At 35.5% G+C, this 21,056-nt stretch overlaps 2 protein-coding genes across 2 annotated transcripts in view; one reads left to right on the plus strand and one right to left on the minus strand.

Annotated features, from left to right (window-relative positions):
• Positions 1–3,946: 3,946 nt before the first annotated feature.
• Positions 3,947–5,580, minus strand: LOC131045835 (GDSL esterase/lipase At5g03610-like). The gene is made up of 5 exons (XM_057979492.2): positions 5,498–5,580; positions 5,228–5,410; positions 4,848–5,137; positions 4,473–4,764; positions 3,947–4,374 (listed from the first exon to the last, which is right to left on the minus strand). Exons 1-5 carry the CDS (start codon positions 5,544–5,546, stop codon positions 4,088–4,090), a joined length of 1,101 nt encoding a protein of 366 aa, XP_057835475.2. The 5' UTR covers positions 5,547–5,580; the 3' UTR covers positions 3,947–4,087.
• Positions 5,581–10,512: 4,932 nt separating this feature from the next.
• The window catches only part of LOC131045766 (GDSL esterase/lipase At5g03610-like), a 65,667-nt gene continuing 55,123 nt past the window's right edge, over positions 10,513–21,056 (plus strand). The window contains exon 1 of the mRNA XM_059220612.1: positions 10,513–10,702. Coding sequence (XP_059076595.1) covers positions 10,513–10,702 — 190 coding nt within the window. The remainder of the gene's footprint in view (positions 10,703–21,056) is intronic.

Here is a 21,056-nt window from a genome sequence, read left to right on the forward strand (position 1 = left end):
ATGAGGTGTGTCATTTTTTGTATCAATGTTTCATATAAGACTATGTAATCCATCATCACAATAAAAGAGAAGTTTGATCCTCAACATCTCAAACCTTTTAGGTTTTTAACATGTTTCTCAATCATGAAGGGCATCGATTAATAATAATATATTCTACAATCCATAATTTAATTTCTAATGTTTCTGGTTTTAACTGTGTCTATTTTTTTGTATTAATGTTTTTGATCACACTTCGCGATCCATCATAAGTATTTTGTGTATCAATATTTTAGATCACACTACATGATTTATCATCAACATTTTTTGTATAAATGTTTTCATATCACAATTTGTGATCCATAGTCAATATAGTTTGTATCAACATTTTGAATCACACTCTGTGATCCATCATTAGGATTTTTTGTATGAAAATTTTAGTTCACACTCTGTGATTCATCATCAATATTTTTTGTATCAATATTCTAGATCATACTATGTGATCCGTCATTTCCACAAGGATTTTTTGTATCAACGGTGAACGAATCATATTTTTGTTGGATCTATGGGGAGATTGTTGGATATTGTTATTGGTCTACTGCAAATATGTGCTCTAATGATATATGAGAAATGTGTTGTCATTGATGCCAACATATTTTCTCTGTCTAGTGCAGTGATGCAGTGAAGTTTAGTTTGTTTGTTTATGTTGTATATTAATGATCAATGTTTGTAGATTAAAGGATTTGTAGAGTGATATATCTAGTTGATTCATTGCAAGTGTTAGAGGTCTATATGAAGATTTGAATTATTTATAAGTATTTGTGTTGTGACCAATTTCTCTGTTGGTCAGTATTGCCAGTGTTTAGTATTTTGATCTGCATGGCTTCGTATTGTAATATCTTGGTTTGAAAATTTGGAATTATGTTTGAGACGTTGATGTGTGTCCTTAATTCAATTGGTTTGTGGTTTGTAGCTCTGCAGTGATTTTTCTAGGTTGACAATTTATTCAGTTACTGTTCTTGAAGTTTGGTATGATAATAACGATGATTCTAGTAATTTGAGTTGGTGTGGATGTTGCTATGGTAATTCATGATGCTTGTGGATGTTTCTAGATCATTTTCTATTTGTGTTGGTGGTCCACATTGATTGATGAATGTGTTATTGATGATTTTTTTTTATCCAGTGGTGTTCTTCACGTTCTTGGCCGACATCATGTGTTTAGCATGTTGCGGTGGTGTCTGAGGCATTATTCTTGGAGATGTTTCATATTTGAGGTGGTGATTTACTTCCATTCTAGTTCTTAGCTGACATTATTTTGGTTTGCATGTGATATTATGTATGGTTATATTTTTGTAATTAGGAGATATGTGTTGACCTGACCTTGATGATATTGATCCAAGGTTGATGTCATCTATAGATAAATGTAAAACCTTTGTAATTGAGATTCATGTGCCATGGATGAGTGTATGCGCAAATAATGTACTGATCTTTCAGAGGTAGAGCAGAAGTGTGAGAAGAGGAGCTTATATGTCCTTAATCAGAATTGTAACGAGGCGTGAAAAGATACTATTCTATCAGTTCATGATCTTCCAGATGTAATCTTAATGTGTTTGTAAGATAGTGAGTCTTCCCAGGATTGTTGCCCTTTGTTTTTATTTAGCAGTAAGGTCTAGGTAGTGTGCCTGAATGCATGTGCATTCCCCATTGCAATATTCCATATACATCTAACAGGGTATCATCATATTGTGGGTAGGTTCCCATCGTGGTTTTTCCCTTGACCAAGATTTCCGCGTCAAAAATCTTGGTGTTATGTGTGTTCATGTTGTGTTGTTGATTTGTGCTTTCACTGTTAATTATCATATCTAAGATTAAAGTAAGTTGCTATAAAATTTGTTGACAACCGATTCACCCCCGCTCTCAATTGTCAGCCCTATTTTCATCAACTTTGTGATCCATCATCTGAATTTTTTGTATCAGTATTTTGGATCACACTTCATAATCTATCATCAGTCTTTTTTGTAAATCAATATTTTGAATCACACTCCATGATCCATCTTCAATTTTTTTTATATCTACACACGTTTCGTAGTCATGACAGGCTTAAAAGTCACATCAAAATATTTATCTTCAACATAGCTAACTCCTTACAAAAAAGAAATTAGACTTGAAATAAATAAAATAACAAATACCTCATTTGCATCTAAAATGTTGATGTTGACTTAAAAGTTTTTTATGTTATGAATATATTGTTGCACTAATTGACCTATAGGTTTTCTAATTGTAGCCATCTATCTAACATTTTTTGTAGATATTTGGGGGCTAGAATAGTTCCTTTATGCCTTCTTATAGTTATGACCAATCAATGATCTTCTACCCTCTATAGATATAAGCATTATCTAATGAATATTTCACCAATCTAGTGCTAAATTTGATTAATATAGCTCAATAATTTATAAATTTTGGGGGTTAGTCAAATCTTCCATATCTTGAAATATGCCTCAACATTTTGAAGTGAAAAATTAATTCTTTCACCATCAAATTGAGGAATGGAAGTTCGTGTTTCAAATTGGAAGAGATGATTTTAAGTGGCCTACATATTGGCTATAGGGTGGTAGATTGCCATTTATAAAGTTTCAATTAGATCTTTAATGCAACAATTTTGTCTCTTTATTTGATTTTTGAGAGTACTTGGATTTAAAAACTCTTAAGAAGTCTCTTTAAAGAAATAAAAAGATTATTATAGAAGAAAGGACCTTCAATAAAAGTTCAATACAAAAAAATATTAATACTTAACTAACCAAATATTATAACTAATGATAATGCTATACTCTAATATAAATTAACTAATCAAATATCCAATCCAATGGTATGGGTAGAAGGGGTTAAGCATTATCAAACCATCAGTCATGCATACATTTCAATAAGATTGTAGAGATCAAAGTTTCTTTTAGTATATCAGTGCAAGTGTGTAGAGAAAATGATAATCAAATAATGCTCTCAAAGCATAAATTTCCTCATATGGTAAAATGGATTGATTGAATTCCTTTGAATATAAGGGTATACCAATGCGTTGGACATTTTTGTGTTTACTTAGTTGTAGTTGAGAATGGTAATAGTGCTAGTATATATCAATAAAACTCAAACATGTGTGGACGAGTCCATAAACATGAGGGTGTTAATGTAACTTTGAACTTGTCTAGAGTGTTTAAAGGGTCCACATTGATATTGGTGATACGTGTAAGTAATGTACACATGCATGGGTGTAATAAATAAATGGATAGGGTGAATGTATAGAGGTGTGAAAACATATCAATTTGAATGAGTGATATTTTTTATATTAATGACATATGACATAAGGTAAAGGACAAACAACTTTACATGAAATTATAACATTTGTTTACTATATTCATTTATAGAGACACTCTCTTCACAATAAACATAAAACCAAATAAACATGTGATTCAATCATTCTTTTTTTGTTGTACCTTTGAATTGAGAGTGCAAATCAATGAAAAGATATTAAATAATACTCAGTTGGAAGAAAAAAATGTATGAGTGGATGCAATGTCATATTATAATTTTAGCTCCTCTTCTTCTTAGAAAATTCTAGCCCTTTTTAAAATCTATTTATTGAATCAAAAAATGCTACAAAAGTTCATTTAGGTGGTAATGTTGAGTTATTTACTTCAATGTAAGTGAGAATGGTAATAGTGAGTATTAACAAAAGTTAGACTTGGGTGGGATAAGTCTATAAACATGAGAGCGTTGATATACACATGCATTGGTATAATAAATAAATAGATAAGATGAATGTATATAAATGTACAAATATACAATGTGAATGAATGATATATTTATATAAATGACATATGAAATAAGATAATAAAACAAACAATTTTATACAAAATTATATCATTTGCTAATATATTTATGTATCAAGACACTCCTCACAATAAACATAAAATTAAATAAAAAGTCAATTCAATAGATACGGGTCAAAACAATCTGATTTATGATTTCAGCTCTCGGAAAATTCTAGCTTCTTTAGAGAACCATTCATTGAATCATGCCCACAAAGGCTTATTTAGGTAGTAACATTGGGTGGTTTTGCTTAGGAGGAGACATTATAAACAAAGAATCCAATTGAGTCTAGCCACGCAATAATATTTGGCGCCCCCTCTATAAAACTCATTGTTTTGTTCTCTTCATTTGCTCCATGACTGTACAGCCACATTATCGCATCCCATCCTCGCTGTGTTGGATGGACTGAATCCCAGTAGAACTTTTCATCTACGTTTGAACACACTTCAAATAAAGCCCTGCCTATTTCGTCCACCTCTCCACACATATCAACCCTACCTTTTGCAGCACAGCAAGGAACGAGCAAATCCACAAAACCTATCACACATTTACAATAACAGATGTAACAGAGTATTGCTCACAAGATGTAGATTTTAAATATTTATTGGACAGAAGAAAGACATATTTTGAATTACCATATTTTGCAGGATTGGAAAAAACATAATTAGTTGCAGGCACCAAATCTGAAATTATGATGGATATTTCCATGAAATTCGATCTCAGGCTTTCTACGCCCTCCCTTAATAATCTCATATGAAGAGCTGTAATGTTATCGTAGGTTGAAACGCAGGATGTTCTTCCGATCTGAGGCAGGCACCCCAAACTAAACATATTACTCACCACAAAATTCCTAAGCCCGCTTTCATACAGATCTTTTACAGCCTCGATTATCCCGCTTACCACAGGTTTCACCAGATCGATCAGTCCCTGTAATTTAAATTCACAAATTAGGAAAAATCATAGTTTGTAAGCGTTTGAAATTGAAGAAAGGCCTACAGATCTAGAACTACCTTAATGGAGCCGTTACTACTATTTAGGAATGCACCGTAGTCGTTACCAACGACAGAGATAAGAACTACAGACCGCGAGAGCTTGTGGGAATCGAACCCCTGACTTCCTCGAATCAGTTTCTTAAACTGCTTCACCTGCTGTGCTACTGTTATGAATCCGTAGGCTCGAAATATTGCACTGCCTCCCACTGCAAAATTCACTCCTTGTCTAATCTTCTTTGCAGTTGATTTACAGTCATGACTTCTCAGCAGCTCATATGCTATGGGAACGGGAAGCCCTAAAATATCCCCTGCGCATATCAGAGGCACATAATTTATAAGACAAAGGTTGCAGCTTTAAACCCTAAATTTCACCATTTGAGAGTGGAAGGAAGGTTTACCCCAAAAATCTGTCTCGATTTTTCCAGAAGAATATCTGCCTGCAGGATAGCCAGGCCAGGTCAAACCGTATGGTCGTTTCCATGGCTGGTTTACGCTTTGATTGTATGGATCGTGATTTCCTGTGTCGGCATATGAGTCCCCAAACACAAACAACGCCTGCGCTTTCTCCGCATTGCCTCTCCCTGCAAATAAATCAATTTAAATGGAAATCATACTAGCTGGAAGGTAACGAATGAGGGAAGTTTGAACTGATAATTTGTCTGACTGACCTGCAAATAAAGAGAGAATGGTTATGAGAAAGAAAAGGCAAGAAAACATGGCATCGATATCTCTGGTCAACGAAATTTGTAACTGCAACTCACAAATTGTTTGAGCTTTCCTGCGGGAGACGATGTATATATAGGCTCTGGAAATATTGCTGCTGTGATTATTTGAAAATACAGGAGCACATGGCGCTGAAAATCAATTCCTACTAATCTTCTTACCTACCTTTGTAACTTTCGTTAATCGATTACACACGTAAAGAGCTGGCATATTGACTCACTGTGTATGCCAAGGCTAAAAAGATATAATGATGTAAATTTTTAATAAAAACAAGTTATTTAACGGATAATTATAAGTCATTTAAATTATAAAATCATCGAACAGGTATGGAGGAGTACACGCTTAATACAGATGACAACAGACATTGATCAGCTACAGAATTCTATTTTTAATGGGCATGTGGTTTTGTATGGAAGTCTAATTTTGTCTAGAAACTAGTGTCACCTAGTGACATCAAACATTGATCAGCTAGAGAATTCTATTTTTAATCCTCATGTGGTTTAGTATGGAAGGACAATTTTGTCTAGAAACAAGTGTCACCTAGTAACATAAGTCATTGATCAGTTAGAGAATTCTATTTTTAATGGGTATGTGGCTTCTATTTTTAATGGGTATGTGGTTTCGTATGAAAGTGCAATTTTGACTAGAAACAAGTGTCTTGTAGTGACAAGTAATTGTCTTATAGTATTGCAATATAAGTATTTGATAGATGAGTTGGCATGATATATTAATTTAAAGATTAGTGAGAGATAGTTTGAGATTAATGATATTGTAGTTGTTCAATGTTTAAAAATGATATTGTAACTATACCCATATTTTTAATTAAACTTATAATCATAACCTTAATCATAATTATAATTGTAACTCTAATTACATTATAAACACAACCATAACCTTAATATTAATCATCTTACCTTAATAATCGTATATTAGAAATAATTATGAATTAATAATAATTATATATTGTATTTCTATAGTATATATTTAAAAAAAAATCTATGATTTTAAAGTTTATTTAAAGTCAAAGCTTTTTTGGTATGTAAATGAAATTAAATAGTTTTGAATTTATAAGGAATTACCTTGTTGAATGTGAGTCCATGACCTCAAGAGATGAAGTTGTGGTTGTACTCCATAATTCTTACATATTACCATACCTATATTTAAAAGTCATTTAAGTAGCTTGTTACAAAATTGTGAGATATTTTACAAAATTGTAATAATTAAATAATAAGTCAAGGATGTCAAATATATTGACATTATCAAACTTACTTAGACATCATTTATGACATTATAGATTCACGAATCATGATTTTATTAATTCTACTTCGATAAGAATAAAATAATGTATGTATTGCCAAATTATCAAAATCACACTTTTAATTACTCCCCTTATAAGATGCAAGAATTAAATAATGAATGTATTAACATTATCAAAATCACACTTTCATTACTTCCCTGATAAGATGCAAGTGTCTTACTCGTGTTTTGAAACGTAATTATGCTTTCATATTTAATTATTTCAATGTTCAATGTAAAAATTATGGCCTTAATACTTTTGATGACATCATCAATATTGATCTTTATTTGTTAAAAGTATGTGTTATATTCTACTTCTATGAAATAAGTACTGAATGATGTTATTTTAATTTTTAATTTTCTTTAGATGTCATTTTCATTTTTAAAGTTGTAATGGTTGTATTGTAGACTAATTATCTTTACAATTGTTTGAAAGTATGTGTTATTAATTTGAATAAATATTTAATATTAACGTATAATTGGTTGTGTATAAACTAATATTGAGCATATTGGGTGGAAGCGGCGGAGGAGGTAGGGTTTTGTTGATGTGTTTTTCATGCACAAGCGAACACAAAATAAAATACCTAAAGGTACCTTATCCTCTCTTGAGCAAAGTTTCCCGACTACTGAAGATCTTGCTGAAGGATCAGTCAAGGCAACTCCAAGGTTCTTGTATGTAGGTTCTCTACTTGTGGATAAGCTCTTTGTGGTATGATGTGATTTTGTTGGAATCACAAGGGGACTTACACTTGATGACTAAACGTCTGATTTGCTTTGAATATTGTTGGAACATAGGATTTCACTAGCCTAGATTTTGAAAAAAAAGGAAAAGGATGAGGGGGAGGAAAGGATTTAATTCTGACACTAAGAATGTAGGAGCAATGATTGATCTTTGATGAAATTCTAACTAAGTCTTGTTTTGACATCCCAGGACCATCTCCACAAGATTAGTGCGATCTTCGAAGGAAAGCTTTATGATGGTCAGATCATCGCTAAAGGCATAGACACCATTAGGCTGATGCATATCAGTGAAGAAGCGACAATTGAAGTTAAGCTTAAGTTGAATGATTCTAGTTGACTACACAAGGCGAGTCTGTAATCAACAAACTGCTAGTAGTATGGATATACAAATTTCACCATCAATCAAACACATTTCTTCCACTCATCTAATAACATGAAATCAAATCTGAGAAGTATAAAGACCATGCAAATTGTTGAATCGACCCATAGATTTCACCATTTCTTCAATGAAGTTTACAAGTCTTTTACAACAACATCTTGGCAACAATCTTTGCCTTCTCTTTCTATTCTACTCTAATTGCTATTCTATCAACTAACTATTCACTATTAGCTAACTATTCACCTACTATCAACTATTGACTAACTATTATTCATTAACTATTATTCTTTACAAATGAGGAGCCATGACTTATATAGCACCCTCAATACAATTCAATGGCTCAGATCAATTTAAGATCAATGGCCGAGATTTTACAATAAAAACCCTAATTAGGGTTAGTTACAACAAACTTAATTCTGACCAATGAAATAATTGCATTATTTGGACACATGTCTTCTTTGGAATATTTGACCAATGGATAGCCGAGGTAGGTACATCGAAGTTAGTGCCATCTTTGATGAGTTAGGTACATTGAATCTGGACATGCTGAAGTGGACCAACCCGATTGGAGGAGTGATGACTGGGATGCCACCTTGTCTTTCCTTCAAATGTTGGACTGGAAGAGGTCATCCTTGATGAGGCTAGGCTGGAGAAGGTCATCCTTGTTGATGCTGGGATGGAGAAGGTCATCCTTGTCCTGGCTTGGTCTTCTTTCATCTGCCAAAACAAACCAAAAGATGATTAAGGACACATGATAAATTCATTTCAACATAGTATTTTCAACTTAAATCATCAACAAAAAGATATTAACATGAAACTTGCCCAAGATTTTCTCCAGGAACAAACCCTATAAGAATTTCACCCTGGACCCTTTGGAAGGGTCAAGAGCGAAATTCCAACTTTAGCTCAAAATTCACATTTTTGAAGGTCAAACATCTTTTCAAGGCATTCCAAATAGCTTTTCTCATCCTAGTCCAAGCCTGACTTAGCACAAAATTTGGAGAAAAGATGGTTTTTAGGATTTTTCGCTCTAGACCCTTTGGAAGGGTCAGGAGCGAATTTCTTGTTTGTAGCTCATTTTTCATCATTCCAACTTCAATCCACCTCATAAGGCTAGGAAATAGTTCTCCTCTTTCACCCAATCTAATTTTGATTTGATTTTGTAAAGCAAAATAGGATTTTTTAGGATTTTCGCCCTGGACCCTTTGGAAGGGTCAGGAGCGAATTTCTTCATTTAGCTTTAATTGCTCATTTTTCAAACTTCAATCTTCTCCTGAAGGCAAATATAGATTGTTTTTCACTTGAGGAGCCAGGTTTTAAGCCCATTCAAGGTAGCAAATGAGGATTATAGTGAATTTCACTCTGGACCCTTTGGAAGGGTCAGGAGCGAAATTCCTCATCTTGGCCAAAATCCTTCACATTTCTACGTTCCATCACCTCAAAAGGCAGAGACATGTTATTTCCTTCCCAAATTCGCCCATGGAACAAGGTTGGTATCCAAAACAAGGGAGCAAATGAGGCTTATGAAGAATTTTGCTCCTGACCCTTCGAAAGGGTCCAGAGTGAAATTTGACATTTTGGACTCTTCGTCAGGATCATTTTATGGAATATAACATTTATGTATAAGAAAGAAGAAAGATATAAGGAATTCTTATACTTTAAGTTATATTCCATATATACTTTCAAGATGTTTGAGAGTGGTTTCGGACCTCCAGGAGTTATATTGCAAAATCTAGGTTTTGGAGGATTCTTCAGTTTTCCAGACTTAGTCAAATTTCAGGATCAGGACATTCTAGACTTAGCCAAATTTCAGGATCAGGACATTCTAGACTTAGCCAAATTTCAGGGCATTTGAAGATCAAGATGACATTTCAGACTTCATCACTCACCAACTCGACCTAGCTCGGACCTTCAAGAATGATACCCACTCACAAAGCAAGACACAATTAGCAACGAGAGCAAAACCAGGCCCTAAGGAAGACTCTCAAAGAAACCCTAATTCTGGGGCCCTGTGGACTCACCCTGGCTCAAGCAAAGCCTGTAATCCAACAATCCCCTCGACAACACTCATCCTGCAAAGGCTAATAGACAAAACCCTAAAAGACATAGAAAACAAACCCCAGAAAGCAAAAAAAGTAGGGGTCCCCATTTGCAATGGGGCTATGTGTGAATACATCACAACAGGTTTCCACTGGTGAATGTGATGATGGAGAGGCAGATGATAATGGTGATGATGATGAGAGAGGAGATTCCCATGGTCGTCCCCTGTATGGTCATGTTGTAGGTTTTGATGCTCGGTGGCCTCTCTCCTTACAAGGCTCGTTGGGCTTTGTTGTGAATACCCTTGATGGGTCTCTGGCCTCGGTGAGTTGTTCTCTGGCCCACACTGATGACAGTGTTTTTGGGGCAGATCGGGCCTTGGTGGCTAATGCGACTGGGTTCCCATGGGTGTTTGGGAGTAGAAAGGCCTAGAGTCTTTCTGCCCTCTATAGCTATGGTGGTGTATGGGTTGTCTCTAGATCTCCCTCCCTTGGTCTGTGTGCGATGGTCATGTCCCTTGCAGTTGGCTTTCTATGTGATGCTTTGCTAGTGCTGGGTCATGGGATGCTTGGGGAGTGCGGTGGGGTGTGCAGTAGGGTTGGAGGTCTTTCTCTGAGCCCTGCTGGAGATTTCATTGCTGAGTGGTTCGAGGGTCATGGCCCTTATTCTTTGGGGATTTTGGGTCTTGTCCCAGGTGGGTGTGAGATTCCTCCTCTTTTCAGTTTGGTTGATGGGCAGTTTTCCTCTGACTAGGTCTTTCTCTCAACCTGGAGATTTCATACCAGGGATTTCTGCAATGCTGCTGGTGTTAGTGCAACCAGGGTTTGGTGTTTTGTTTTAGCCTGATGGCTACCACTCTTGTGGAGATGCTCATGGTTGAGGTTGAAGGTGTTGTGAAAGGGTTCGCACTTTCCCTCCTGCTCTTGTTTCCATCACTTTTTTCTCACCCATTTGGCTTATTTTCAATACTTCCTCTTGAGGTGGTCCCATCTCATATTGAGGTTGAGATGATCGGCTTTGGAAATATTTAGTTTCCTATTGAGGTGGAAATGGTGGTTGTGATTCTTTTTGGTGGAAGTTGGAGGGAGGCCTTGGAGCTCTAGGCTCTTGTTTGGCTTGGATTTGAGTGTGGGATCATTGTTTTCTTCACCCCTTTGCTCGTTATTGAGATAGTGACATTGGGGGACAGCGATTTCTCAGATCCTAACATTCCCTCTTCAGTTTTGGAGGGTCTTGTTGGGACTCATTAAATTTGAGTAATTTGAGAGGCCCATTTCAAAATTTTGCTTTTGCATTTTCAGAAAGGCACCTAATCTCATTCAAGTGGCCCAGTTAGAGAGAGGGTAAAATGAAGCCAATTAATCATCAAGGGGTAAGGCTTTGGAAACTTGTTGTACACCTTTAATTTAGCTAATGAAGTGTAGTGCAACTTTCAGAATTTAGTTTGGATCAATTTATCAGGTACCCATTTCAAGGGGTGAGCTGAAAGTGCATGTTAGGTGCAAATGCAGATTTTATTAAGTAGCCTACTTTGAGCTCCTATGAATTTTTCCCCATTGATCATCATGGTGAAATTCAAAACGGATTCAATTCTATGCATAAAAGTGTACCTCCGTGCAAAATTTCATGTCTTTATGAATCCATTTACTTAGTTTAGTAAGCTCAACCCGTTTGCAGTTTGTGTTGTTTGACAAGTCCCTGTTTCAGCAACTAGTCAGAGCCCTTTTTGCACATTTGTAAAAGATGCCCTGGTGAATGTCATGTCAGAATGTTTTTTCTGGGTTATTTCTAGTATAAAAGACAAGCTATGTTTCAAATTTCAAGCTCCTGCCAATCCGTTTGATTAGTTGTCAAAAGGGTTTCTTGAGCCACCTTATTCAGTGTTCCGTACTTTCATTGCTGCATCAGTTAAAGTAGCTATTTTCATGAGCGCACCATTTGCACCCAGTCAGCCTTTTGGTCGAACTGAGCTTTCTAAGTTTTGATATGTACTTCAAGGTACCTATGCCTCAGATTTGAGGGTCTACGGAGATCGTTTGATATTTTTAAGAAAGGCATCATGAGTTGCCTGTGCATTGACTTCATTAGGTCCACAGTGCTGACGAAGCCAGTTGGTCATCTTTGACCATTATGTTGGTATTTTGGTATGGTTTTGTCATTGATTTCAACACCTACTAAACTCTTATCAACTCTAGCACTTTAGAGAATCAACAACATTCACCAGCAAGCAAGTGACTCATGCATAGTCACCGGTATCTGGTACACTAGCAAGATATAATGATCACCGACACTCGGAATGATATGGAAAACACATGGTTATGTTGAAGACATCGTTTGGACATCTTGTCCTAGAGTTTTGTTCATTGGTATATTCATAGTTGCATATTTGTTGTTGCTGGCAAATAGGTCTAGGGTTACACCGGTAGGTTTTTCTTTTCCAAATCAACATGGCACGCTATGGAGATGATTAATTATTGTTGTAAATGCATTAAGCCAACATGTTCAATCAGTTATTGCATCAGATATTATATTGTTTGTAAAATGTTTTTATTATAATATCTTGTAGAGCAGACCTACTAAAATTGGTCTTAGGTTATGGTATAAATGTAAGATCTTATTTGTAAGATCAAATGTGGAATGCGAAAAAGGATTGTGTGAAGGTATATGCGAGAATAAGCAAAGCTATACACGCAGACATCATTTGAAGATTGAAGGAGGGTTTTTGTGAAGACAATTAGAACTACACCAGTACTGAATCCAGCATATGAAGATGCTATTTTATGCAATACATTCTTATTGGATTTAACCATCCAACTGTAGTCAGGGTGACTCCCATTTTGTGATTGAGCAGTGAGCTGTAGGTGGTTGGCCTTTCTGCATGTGCAGACCCCATTTATGTACACTTACTATCTGCAGTAGTATCGTCTGATTGTGGGTAAGGTTTCCCACCATGGTTTTTCCCCTTACAGGGTTTCCACATACAAATATTGGTGTTATGTGTTGTGGATAACTTTGTGTTTATGTTTCATGCACTAATCCTTACCGATATAGCAATTAACTATTAAAACTATCTACCGACATATTGAACTGGTTTACTGGTATTAACCATTAAGTTTGTTAAGTTATTTTTGGTTTAAATTTATTTGACAATTGATTCACCCCCTCACTCTTAGTTGTCTCTGGGACCTAACAATTGGTATCAGAGCCTAGTACTCTTTTGCAGAAGTTTAACAGCTTGAGGAGATCTAATGTCTACTAATTATTTTAGGAATGACAGTCCTAAATGTGATGGAACCAACTATGGCATATGGAAGATCAGAATGGAGACACATCTAAATTGCATTGGACAAGACATCTGGGATGTTACAAAGAATGGTTATGCTGCTACTGTACAAGGTCAGCCTAGTCCAGCTAACTTGACTAAAGATGAAGAAAATGATTGCAAAGTAAGAGAAGCACTTTTGAGCACATTATTAGATCAACAAATCATGGGACTATCAGATAGGTCTACTGCTAAAGCTATTTGGGATCATTTGGAAACACTGAATGAAGGAGACTCCACAGTCAAAATTGCAAAACTTGAAAGCTTCTGAGTCAGGTATGAACATCTGAAAATGGAAGAAGATGAAAGGATTTCTTCTTTTATGGAAAGAGTAAATGAAATTGGTTTGGGTATTAAATATTGTGGAGGAACCTTAAGTGAAGATGAAATTGTTTCAAAATTTTTAAGAGGATTGCCACCGACATATAAAATGAAAGTCATTGCTATAAATGAGTTAAGAACAATGCCTAATACATCAGTTACGAGGGATACCTTGATTGAGAAACTTTTAGCTTTTGAAATTGAAGAATTTGGTCCTATTGCTACTATAAAGACAGATTTGGCCTTTAAAGCATCAACGTCATCTGCTCCATCATTTGACAAATCTAATTGGAAAGCCTTTTATGCAAGAGAACTTGAAGAACTTGAAGCACTATTTGCAAGGAAAATGCCTAAAGGTCCAATTGGAAGTAAGTATGAAGGTAAAGCACCCTTTAAATGTTTTAACTGCAATAAGATTGGTCATATGGCTTCAAGATACCCTGATAGACATGCTAGACTAAGAGAAGAAGCTAGAAGAACATACAAGCCTAACCCTGAATATCAGAGATACAAATTTAAGAAGAATAAAGACAAATCTTGTTACATTGTTGATGAAGGTGTGATTGATGATTCTAATGAGGATCCAACAGACAATGGATCAGTTTTTGTTTCTGTAACATAAGATCAACCGACACCTACTTGTCAATCGATAGTACAGGCCCTGGTAGCTAAAGTTGAAGTAAAGGATGAATGGATCATTGATTCAAGATGCTCACATCATATGACAAGAGACAAAGGTAAATTCTTGAATTTTTAAGAATATAATGGAGGCTTAGTGAGATTTGGAGATGACAAAGCTTGTTCAATCTAGGGTAAGGGTACAATATCTCTTGATGGTAAGCATAACACTGACAATATCTACTATGTTGAAGGATTAAAGCATAATCTTTTGAGTGTTGGTCAATTAGTTGAGAAAGGATTTCGGTTACAATTTAAAAATGGAAAATGCAAAATCATGAATAGAATTGGTTTGGAAATTGCAACTGGTAATCAGACTAGAGGTAATATCTTTCATTTAAATAACAATGAAAAGACATGCTTAATTGCACATATAGATGAAAGTTGGTTATGGCATAAGAGACCCTATCATGTAAACTTTGATTGCATGGTAAAGATCAGTACTACTAAGGCAGTTAGAGATTAACCTAAAATAGTCAAACCTCAGAGTACAATATGTAAGGAATGTCAATTTGGAAAACAAGTTAGAGCTAGTTTCAAAAGTATTCTAGAAAAATCCAATAATGCTCTTGATTTGATTCACACTAATTTATGTGGTCCAGCTAGAACTAAAAGCTTACAAGGTGATAGATATTTCATGCTAATTATTGATGACTATTCTAGAATGTGTTGGGTTACTTTTCTTAGAGAAAAATCAGAAGCACTTGAAAAGTTCAAACTATTCAAAGCAATGGTAGAAAATGAAACCGGTAAGAAAATCAAATGTTTAAGATTAGATCAAGGAGGTGAATTTACATCTAAGGAATTTAATACATTCTGTGAAGTGAATGGAATTAGAAGACAGCTATCAGCACCTCGGACACCACAGCAGAATGGAGTTGTTTAAAGGAAAAACAAAACTATCTTGGATGCAGCAAGAAGTATGTTATCAGAAGCAAACCTACCACATGTATATTGGAGAGAAGTAGTCAGTACAGCGGTCTATACATTTAACAAAGTTCACATCAAAGGTGAAACCGGTAAGACCCCTCATGAACTATGGTTTGGTAATACTCCTACTCTTAAGTATTGCAGAATTTTTGGAAGTAAATGTTATATCACAAGAGATGAGTATATTGGCAAATTTGATCCTAGAAGTGATGAAGGAATATTTCTTGGTTATTCATCTAAGAGCAAGGCATATAGATGTTTCAACAAAAGATTGCAGAAAATTGTTGAAAGTACAAATGTAAAGATTGATGAACAATTCGGAGGAACTTCAAGGTATATAGACTCTGAACTGACAACGGAAATTTTGACAAATGAACCTACTCTTAATCCACTGGTACAGAATGAAGATCCAGTTACCCCGGTATCATCTGAGGATTCCACAATAATTGAGGAACGACAACAAACCAAGACACCCCGGTATGTAAGACTGAATCATTATAAAGATCAGATAATTGGAAACAAGTTTATAGGAGTTATGACAAGAGGAAGATTGGCAAATGAAGAGGTATGTCTTATTTCTCAAATTGAACCATCATCTATTAATGAGGCATGTGAAGATATATTTTGGATTAAAGCTATGGAAGAAGAATTAGAACAAATTAAGAAAAACAACACTTGGACATTAGTTCCTTGGCCTAAAGATAAAAATGTAATTGGAACCAAATGGGTATTTAGAAACAAAGTTGTCAGAAATAAAGAAAGACTAGTGTGTAAGGGATATTCTCATAAAGAAGGAATTGATTACAATGAAACCTTTTCACCAGTAGCTAGAATTGAGGTAGTTAGATTATTTTTGGCTTTTGCAGCACACAAGAACTACAAAGTTTATCAAATGGATATTAAATGTGCATTTTCGAATGGAGATCTTGAAGAGGAAGTATACATTGAACAACTTGATGGCTTTTATTTGACAGATGACAATGATATGGTTTGCAGGTTAAGAAAAGCTCTGTATGGACTAAAACAAGCTCCAAGAGCTTGGTATGCAAGATTGGATAAGTATCTTTTAAAGATTGGTTTTACTAAAGGAAATGTAGACAACAATTTATATTATAAATTAACTAATGATGACATCTTGATTATAGAAGTATTTGTTGATGATATAATCTTTGGAGGAGAAGATGGATTATGTAAGGAATTTTCTATTAAAATGCAGCAAGAATTCTAAATGTCTATGATTGGAGAAATAAAATTCTTTTTAGGATTGTAGATTTCATAGACTAATAAAGGTATAGGGTATGTGCAAGATCATGGTGTGCCAAAACAACCCCTTAAGTGGCAATGAAATTTCAAAAAATTAGAGTTATGCAACTTGACATGAAAAATTAAGTAAGTTATGAACATTATTTTTAAAATATGTAAGAAGATAATTTATAGAAAATTGAATCTAGTTTCTAAGCTACTAGTTGTTTTTTGAAAAAAAGAATCCTATTTGATGAAAATTTCAAATTTCAATGTAGTGGTACAAAAATTTCAGGAAAAAGATAAGAAGTAGGTGTATGTCTGACCACCCTAATCACAATCAAATCATAATATTTTTATATAAGATTTATAATATAAGTATTAGACTCATATCCGGATGTGACACTTATTTTTTTATAATTTTTTATAAAGTAAATAATTATTTATGAATTTTTTACTACAGCTTTTCAAAAAATTCAGAAACTCCTACGTCTGACCACCTTAACTTGGTCAAAACCTTATAAAATTCATTTTTTTTTAATTTTTACCTATAGTAGACGAAGCATAGGATATGATGCATGTTTTAGATTCAAAAAATGTTATGCGGTTTGAAAGTTATGAGTATTTTTCAATCAATCTATCAATCAGTACTTTTGTCAGAATTCAATTAGAAAATAAATAATAATTATTTATTAAAGTCAAAATAAGACAAGCCTTATATTGTTGGAAAGCTGAGAACATCCTTAAAAAACCCTTTTCATTTTATCAATTTTGGCTATAACAAAAGTCGTCAACCACCAGTGTAAAGTTTGGAAAATCAAGGAATACTGAAAAACAAGTTTTTTCAGTTGACTTTCCAGGCTTGTCACTTCCAAGTCAAATCCCGAAGCAAACCCAAAGCAAACTATGGAGGGAAAAAATTATGTTTTAAAATCGGATATCGGATAAAATCGGATATCAGATTTTATTAGATAAAATCGGATATCGGATAAAATCGAATATCAGATTTTATTAGATAAAATCGGATATCCGATTTTTGAAAAAATAAAAAAAAATATTTTAGTAAATTGGGCATAACTTTTGCGTTTTATATCAAAATTTTGATTTTTTACAGGCATTGGAAAGGTAATTAAAATCTCTATGATATATAATATATATATTTTCAATTATTTATTTTAAAAAAATTTATAATTCATTTAAATTCATCCTTCATTTTTAAAACATAAAAAACTCATGACTTTTTCATATGATTTCCCTATTGCATGAATTTTTGTAACAGTCATCTCAAAATAAACTAAATAAGTAATTAATTAATAATAGAAACTTTATGAATTTTATTGAGTTCGATAAATTTTGATAAACCGTGTTATCTATGTTTGTTCCTTTCTCCACCTCTCTCTCCTAAACCTATCACTCCACCTATTTGTTTCTTCCACCCTCTCTTTCGTCCATATTTATACATCTCTCTCTAGACCTATATCTTTAACTATCAATGAATACCTCATTAAATATCTTAAGCTCTACAAGGTGCTTATATTTCTACCTCTTCATAATTTACTCCTCTATGTCACTGTCTCTTCCCTAAGATCTAGACTAGTCTCTCTATATTTCTTTCTCATCTCGAGAAACAAAATTCAGAGTGGAAAAGGAGCGGCGTAGGGAAGTATCAAAAAAGGAGAGGGGGAGATAGGTGAGAAGGAGAGATTAATTGGGGAGATGAGAGAGTGAGAGAGAGAGAGCTATAGGTAATTAGGTGGGAGGCAAAGAGAGAGAGGGAGGGGGTGATTGGGGTGAAGAGAGAATGAGAGGGAGAGTTTGAGATTATTAGGGGGTAGGAGGAGAGGAGGAGGGGAAAGTATCAACAAAGAGAGAAGATAGATGGGGACAAAGGTAAAGAGAGACATAAAGAGTAATTAGGGGGTGGGTAGAGGGGGAGAGGGAAGTATCTATAAACCCATAGGAGGAGAGAGGTGATCAAGGGTAATTCAAGAAAAGAAATAATGTGAGAGAATATGGTGTCCTAAAGAGTCATATGGTGTCTCATGAACCTTTAGGACATCATATGATAGCTTAGGACACCATATGATGTTGTTATAAGTCTTATGGTGTCCTAAAGGGTCATATGGTGTTCTATGTTTAGGACACCATATGGTGTCATTAGGGGTCGTATGGCGTGTTAAGGGGTCATATGGTATCCTATGACCCCTTAGGACACCATATGACCCCTTAGGTATTGTTAGGGGTCATATTGTATCCAAACGGGTCATATGGTATTGTTGGGGGTTGTATGGTGTGCTAAGGGGTCATATTATGTCCTAAGAGGTCACAAGACATCGTATGACCCCTTAGACACCATATAATCCATTAGGTTTTGTTAGGGCTCATACAATGTCCTAAGAGGTCAAATGGTGTCCCATGACCCTTTAGGACACCATATGACCCCTTAGGACATCATATGGTGTCGTTATGGGTCTTATGGTGTCCTAAGGGGTTATATGGTGTTCTATAACCCCTTAGGACACCATATGACCCCTTAGGACATTATATGACCCCTTAGGATACCATACGATACCTTGGGACACCATATGGTGTCGCAAGGAGTCGTATGGTGTCGTAAGGGGTCATATGGTGTCCTATGAACCCCTAGGACACTATATGACCCATTAGGTGTCACCAGGGGTCTTATTGTGTCCTAATGGGTCATATGGTGTTGTATGACCCCTTAGGACACCATATGCTTGGAGACTATATGGTGTTATGGGTCATATGGTGTCCTATGACACCTTAGGACACCATATGACCCCTTAGGATACTATTTGGTGTTGTTATGTGTCTTATGGTGTCCTATGACCCCTTAGGTGTCAATGGGGTTTATTTTATGTCCTAAGGGGTTGTATTGTGTCCTAAGGGGTCATACGGTGTCCTATGACCCCTTAGGACACTATATGACATCGTTAGGGGTCATATTATGTCTTAAGGGGTCATATTATGTCTTATGATCCCTTAGGACACCACATGGTGTTGTTATGGGTCGTATGGTGTTCTAAGGGGTCATATGGTATTCTATGACCCCTTAGGACACCATTTTTATGTAGTTATGGGTCGTATGGTCTCCTAAGGGGTCATATGGTGTCCTATGGCCCCTTAGGACACCATATGGTTTCATTATGCATTGTATGGTTTCCTAAGGGGTCATATGGTGTTCTATGACCCCTTAGGACACCATATGGTGTCATTAAGGGTTGTATGGTGTGCTAAGGGGTCATATGGTGTCCTATGACCTTTATAACAGCATATGACCCCTTAGGTATCGTTAGGAATTATTTTGTGTTATCATGGGTCATATGATGTCCAATGACCCCTTAGGACTCAATATGACCCCTTAGGTGTTGTTACGGGTAATATTGTGTCCTAGCAGGTCATATAGTATCCTACGACCCCTTAGGACACCATATAGTGTCGTTTGGGATTGTATGGTGTGCTAAGGGGTCATATTGTGTCCTAAATATTCCTAGGACATAATATAACCTCTCAGGACACCATATGACCCCTTAGATATCATTAGGGGTAATATTGTGTCCTAAAAGGTTATCGCGTTGTTATGGGTCTTCTTGTGTTCTAAGGGGTCATATGGTGTTCTAAGGGGTCATATGGTTTTATATGACCTCTTAGGATACCATATGCTATTTTTTGACACCATATGGTGTCGTAAAGGGTCGTATGGTGTTCTAAGGGGTCATATGGTGTTCTATGAGGTCATATGGTTTTGTATGACCCCTTACGACACTATATAACATCATTAGGGGTCATGTTATGTCCTAAGGGGTCATATTGTGTCTTATGACCCCTTAGGACACCACATGGTGTTGTTATGGGTCGTATGGTGTTCTAAGGGGTCATATGGTGCTCTATGACCCTCTAGGACATCATATTATGTTGTTATGGGTCGTATGGTCTCCAAATGAGTCATATAGTGTCCTATGACCCCTTAGGACACCATATGGTGTCATTATGCATTGTACGGTGTCCTAAGGGGTCATATGATGTTATATGACCCCTTAGGACACCATATGATCCCTTAGGACACCATATGGTTCTGTTAGGGATTTTATAGAGTGCTAAGGGGTCATATGGTGTCCTATGACCCCTTAGCACACAATATGACCCCTTAGTACACCATATAGTGTCCTTAGGGGTCAAATGGTGTCCTATGACCCCTTAGGACATAATATGACCCCTTAGGTGTTGTTAGGGGTCATATTATGTCCTAACGGGTTATATGGTGTCCTACAACCCCTTAGGACACCATATGGTGTCGTTAGGGGTTATATGGTGTGCTAAGGGGTCATATTCTATTCTAAAGGTTCCTAGGACATCATATAACCCCTTAGGACACCATATGAACCCTTAGGTATCATTACGGGTCATATTGTGTCCTAAGGATTCATATGGTGTCTCATGACACCATATGACCCCTTAAAACACCATATCATGTGGTTATGGGTCTTCTTGTGTTCTAAGGGGTCATATGGTGTTATATGACCCATTAGGATAC

Source organism: Cryptomeria japonica, chromosome 5, assembly GCF_030272615.1.
Source record: "Cryptomeria japonica chromosome 5, Sugi_1.0, whole genome shotgun sequence".
Taxonomy (NCBI): domain Eukaryota; kingdom Viridiplantae; phylum Streptophyta; class Pinopsida; order Cupressales; family Cupressaceae; genus Cryptomeria; species Cryptomeria japonica.

What these genes read in the sequence shown, in the direction of transcription:
- LOC131045835 (XM_057979492.2), bottom strand. Translation starts at nt 5,546, where the DNA reads ATGTTTTCTTGCCTTTTCTTTCTCATAACCATTCTCTCTTTATTTGCA. An exon ending in AATCGAGACAGATTTTTGGG is followed by an intron (nt 5,138 to 5,227) that starts GTAAACCTTCCT and finishes TGATATGCGCAG; the next exon opens with GGGATATTTTAGGGCTTCCC. An exon ending in GTAGTAACGGCTCCATTAAG is followed by an intron (nt 4,765 to 4,847) that starts GTAGTTCTAGAT and finishes TTTAAATTACAG; the next exon opens with GGACTGATCGATCTGGTGAA.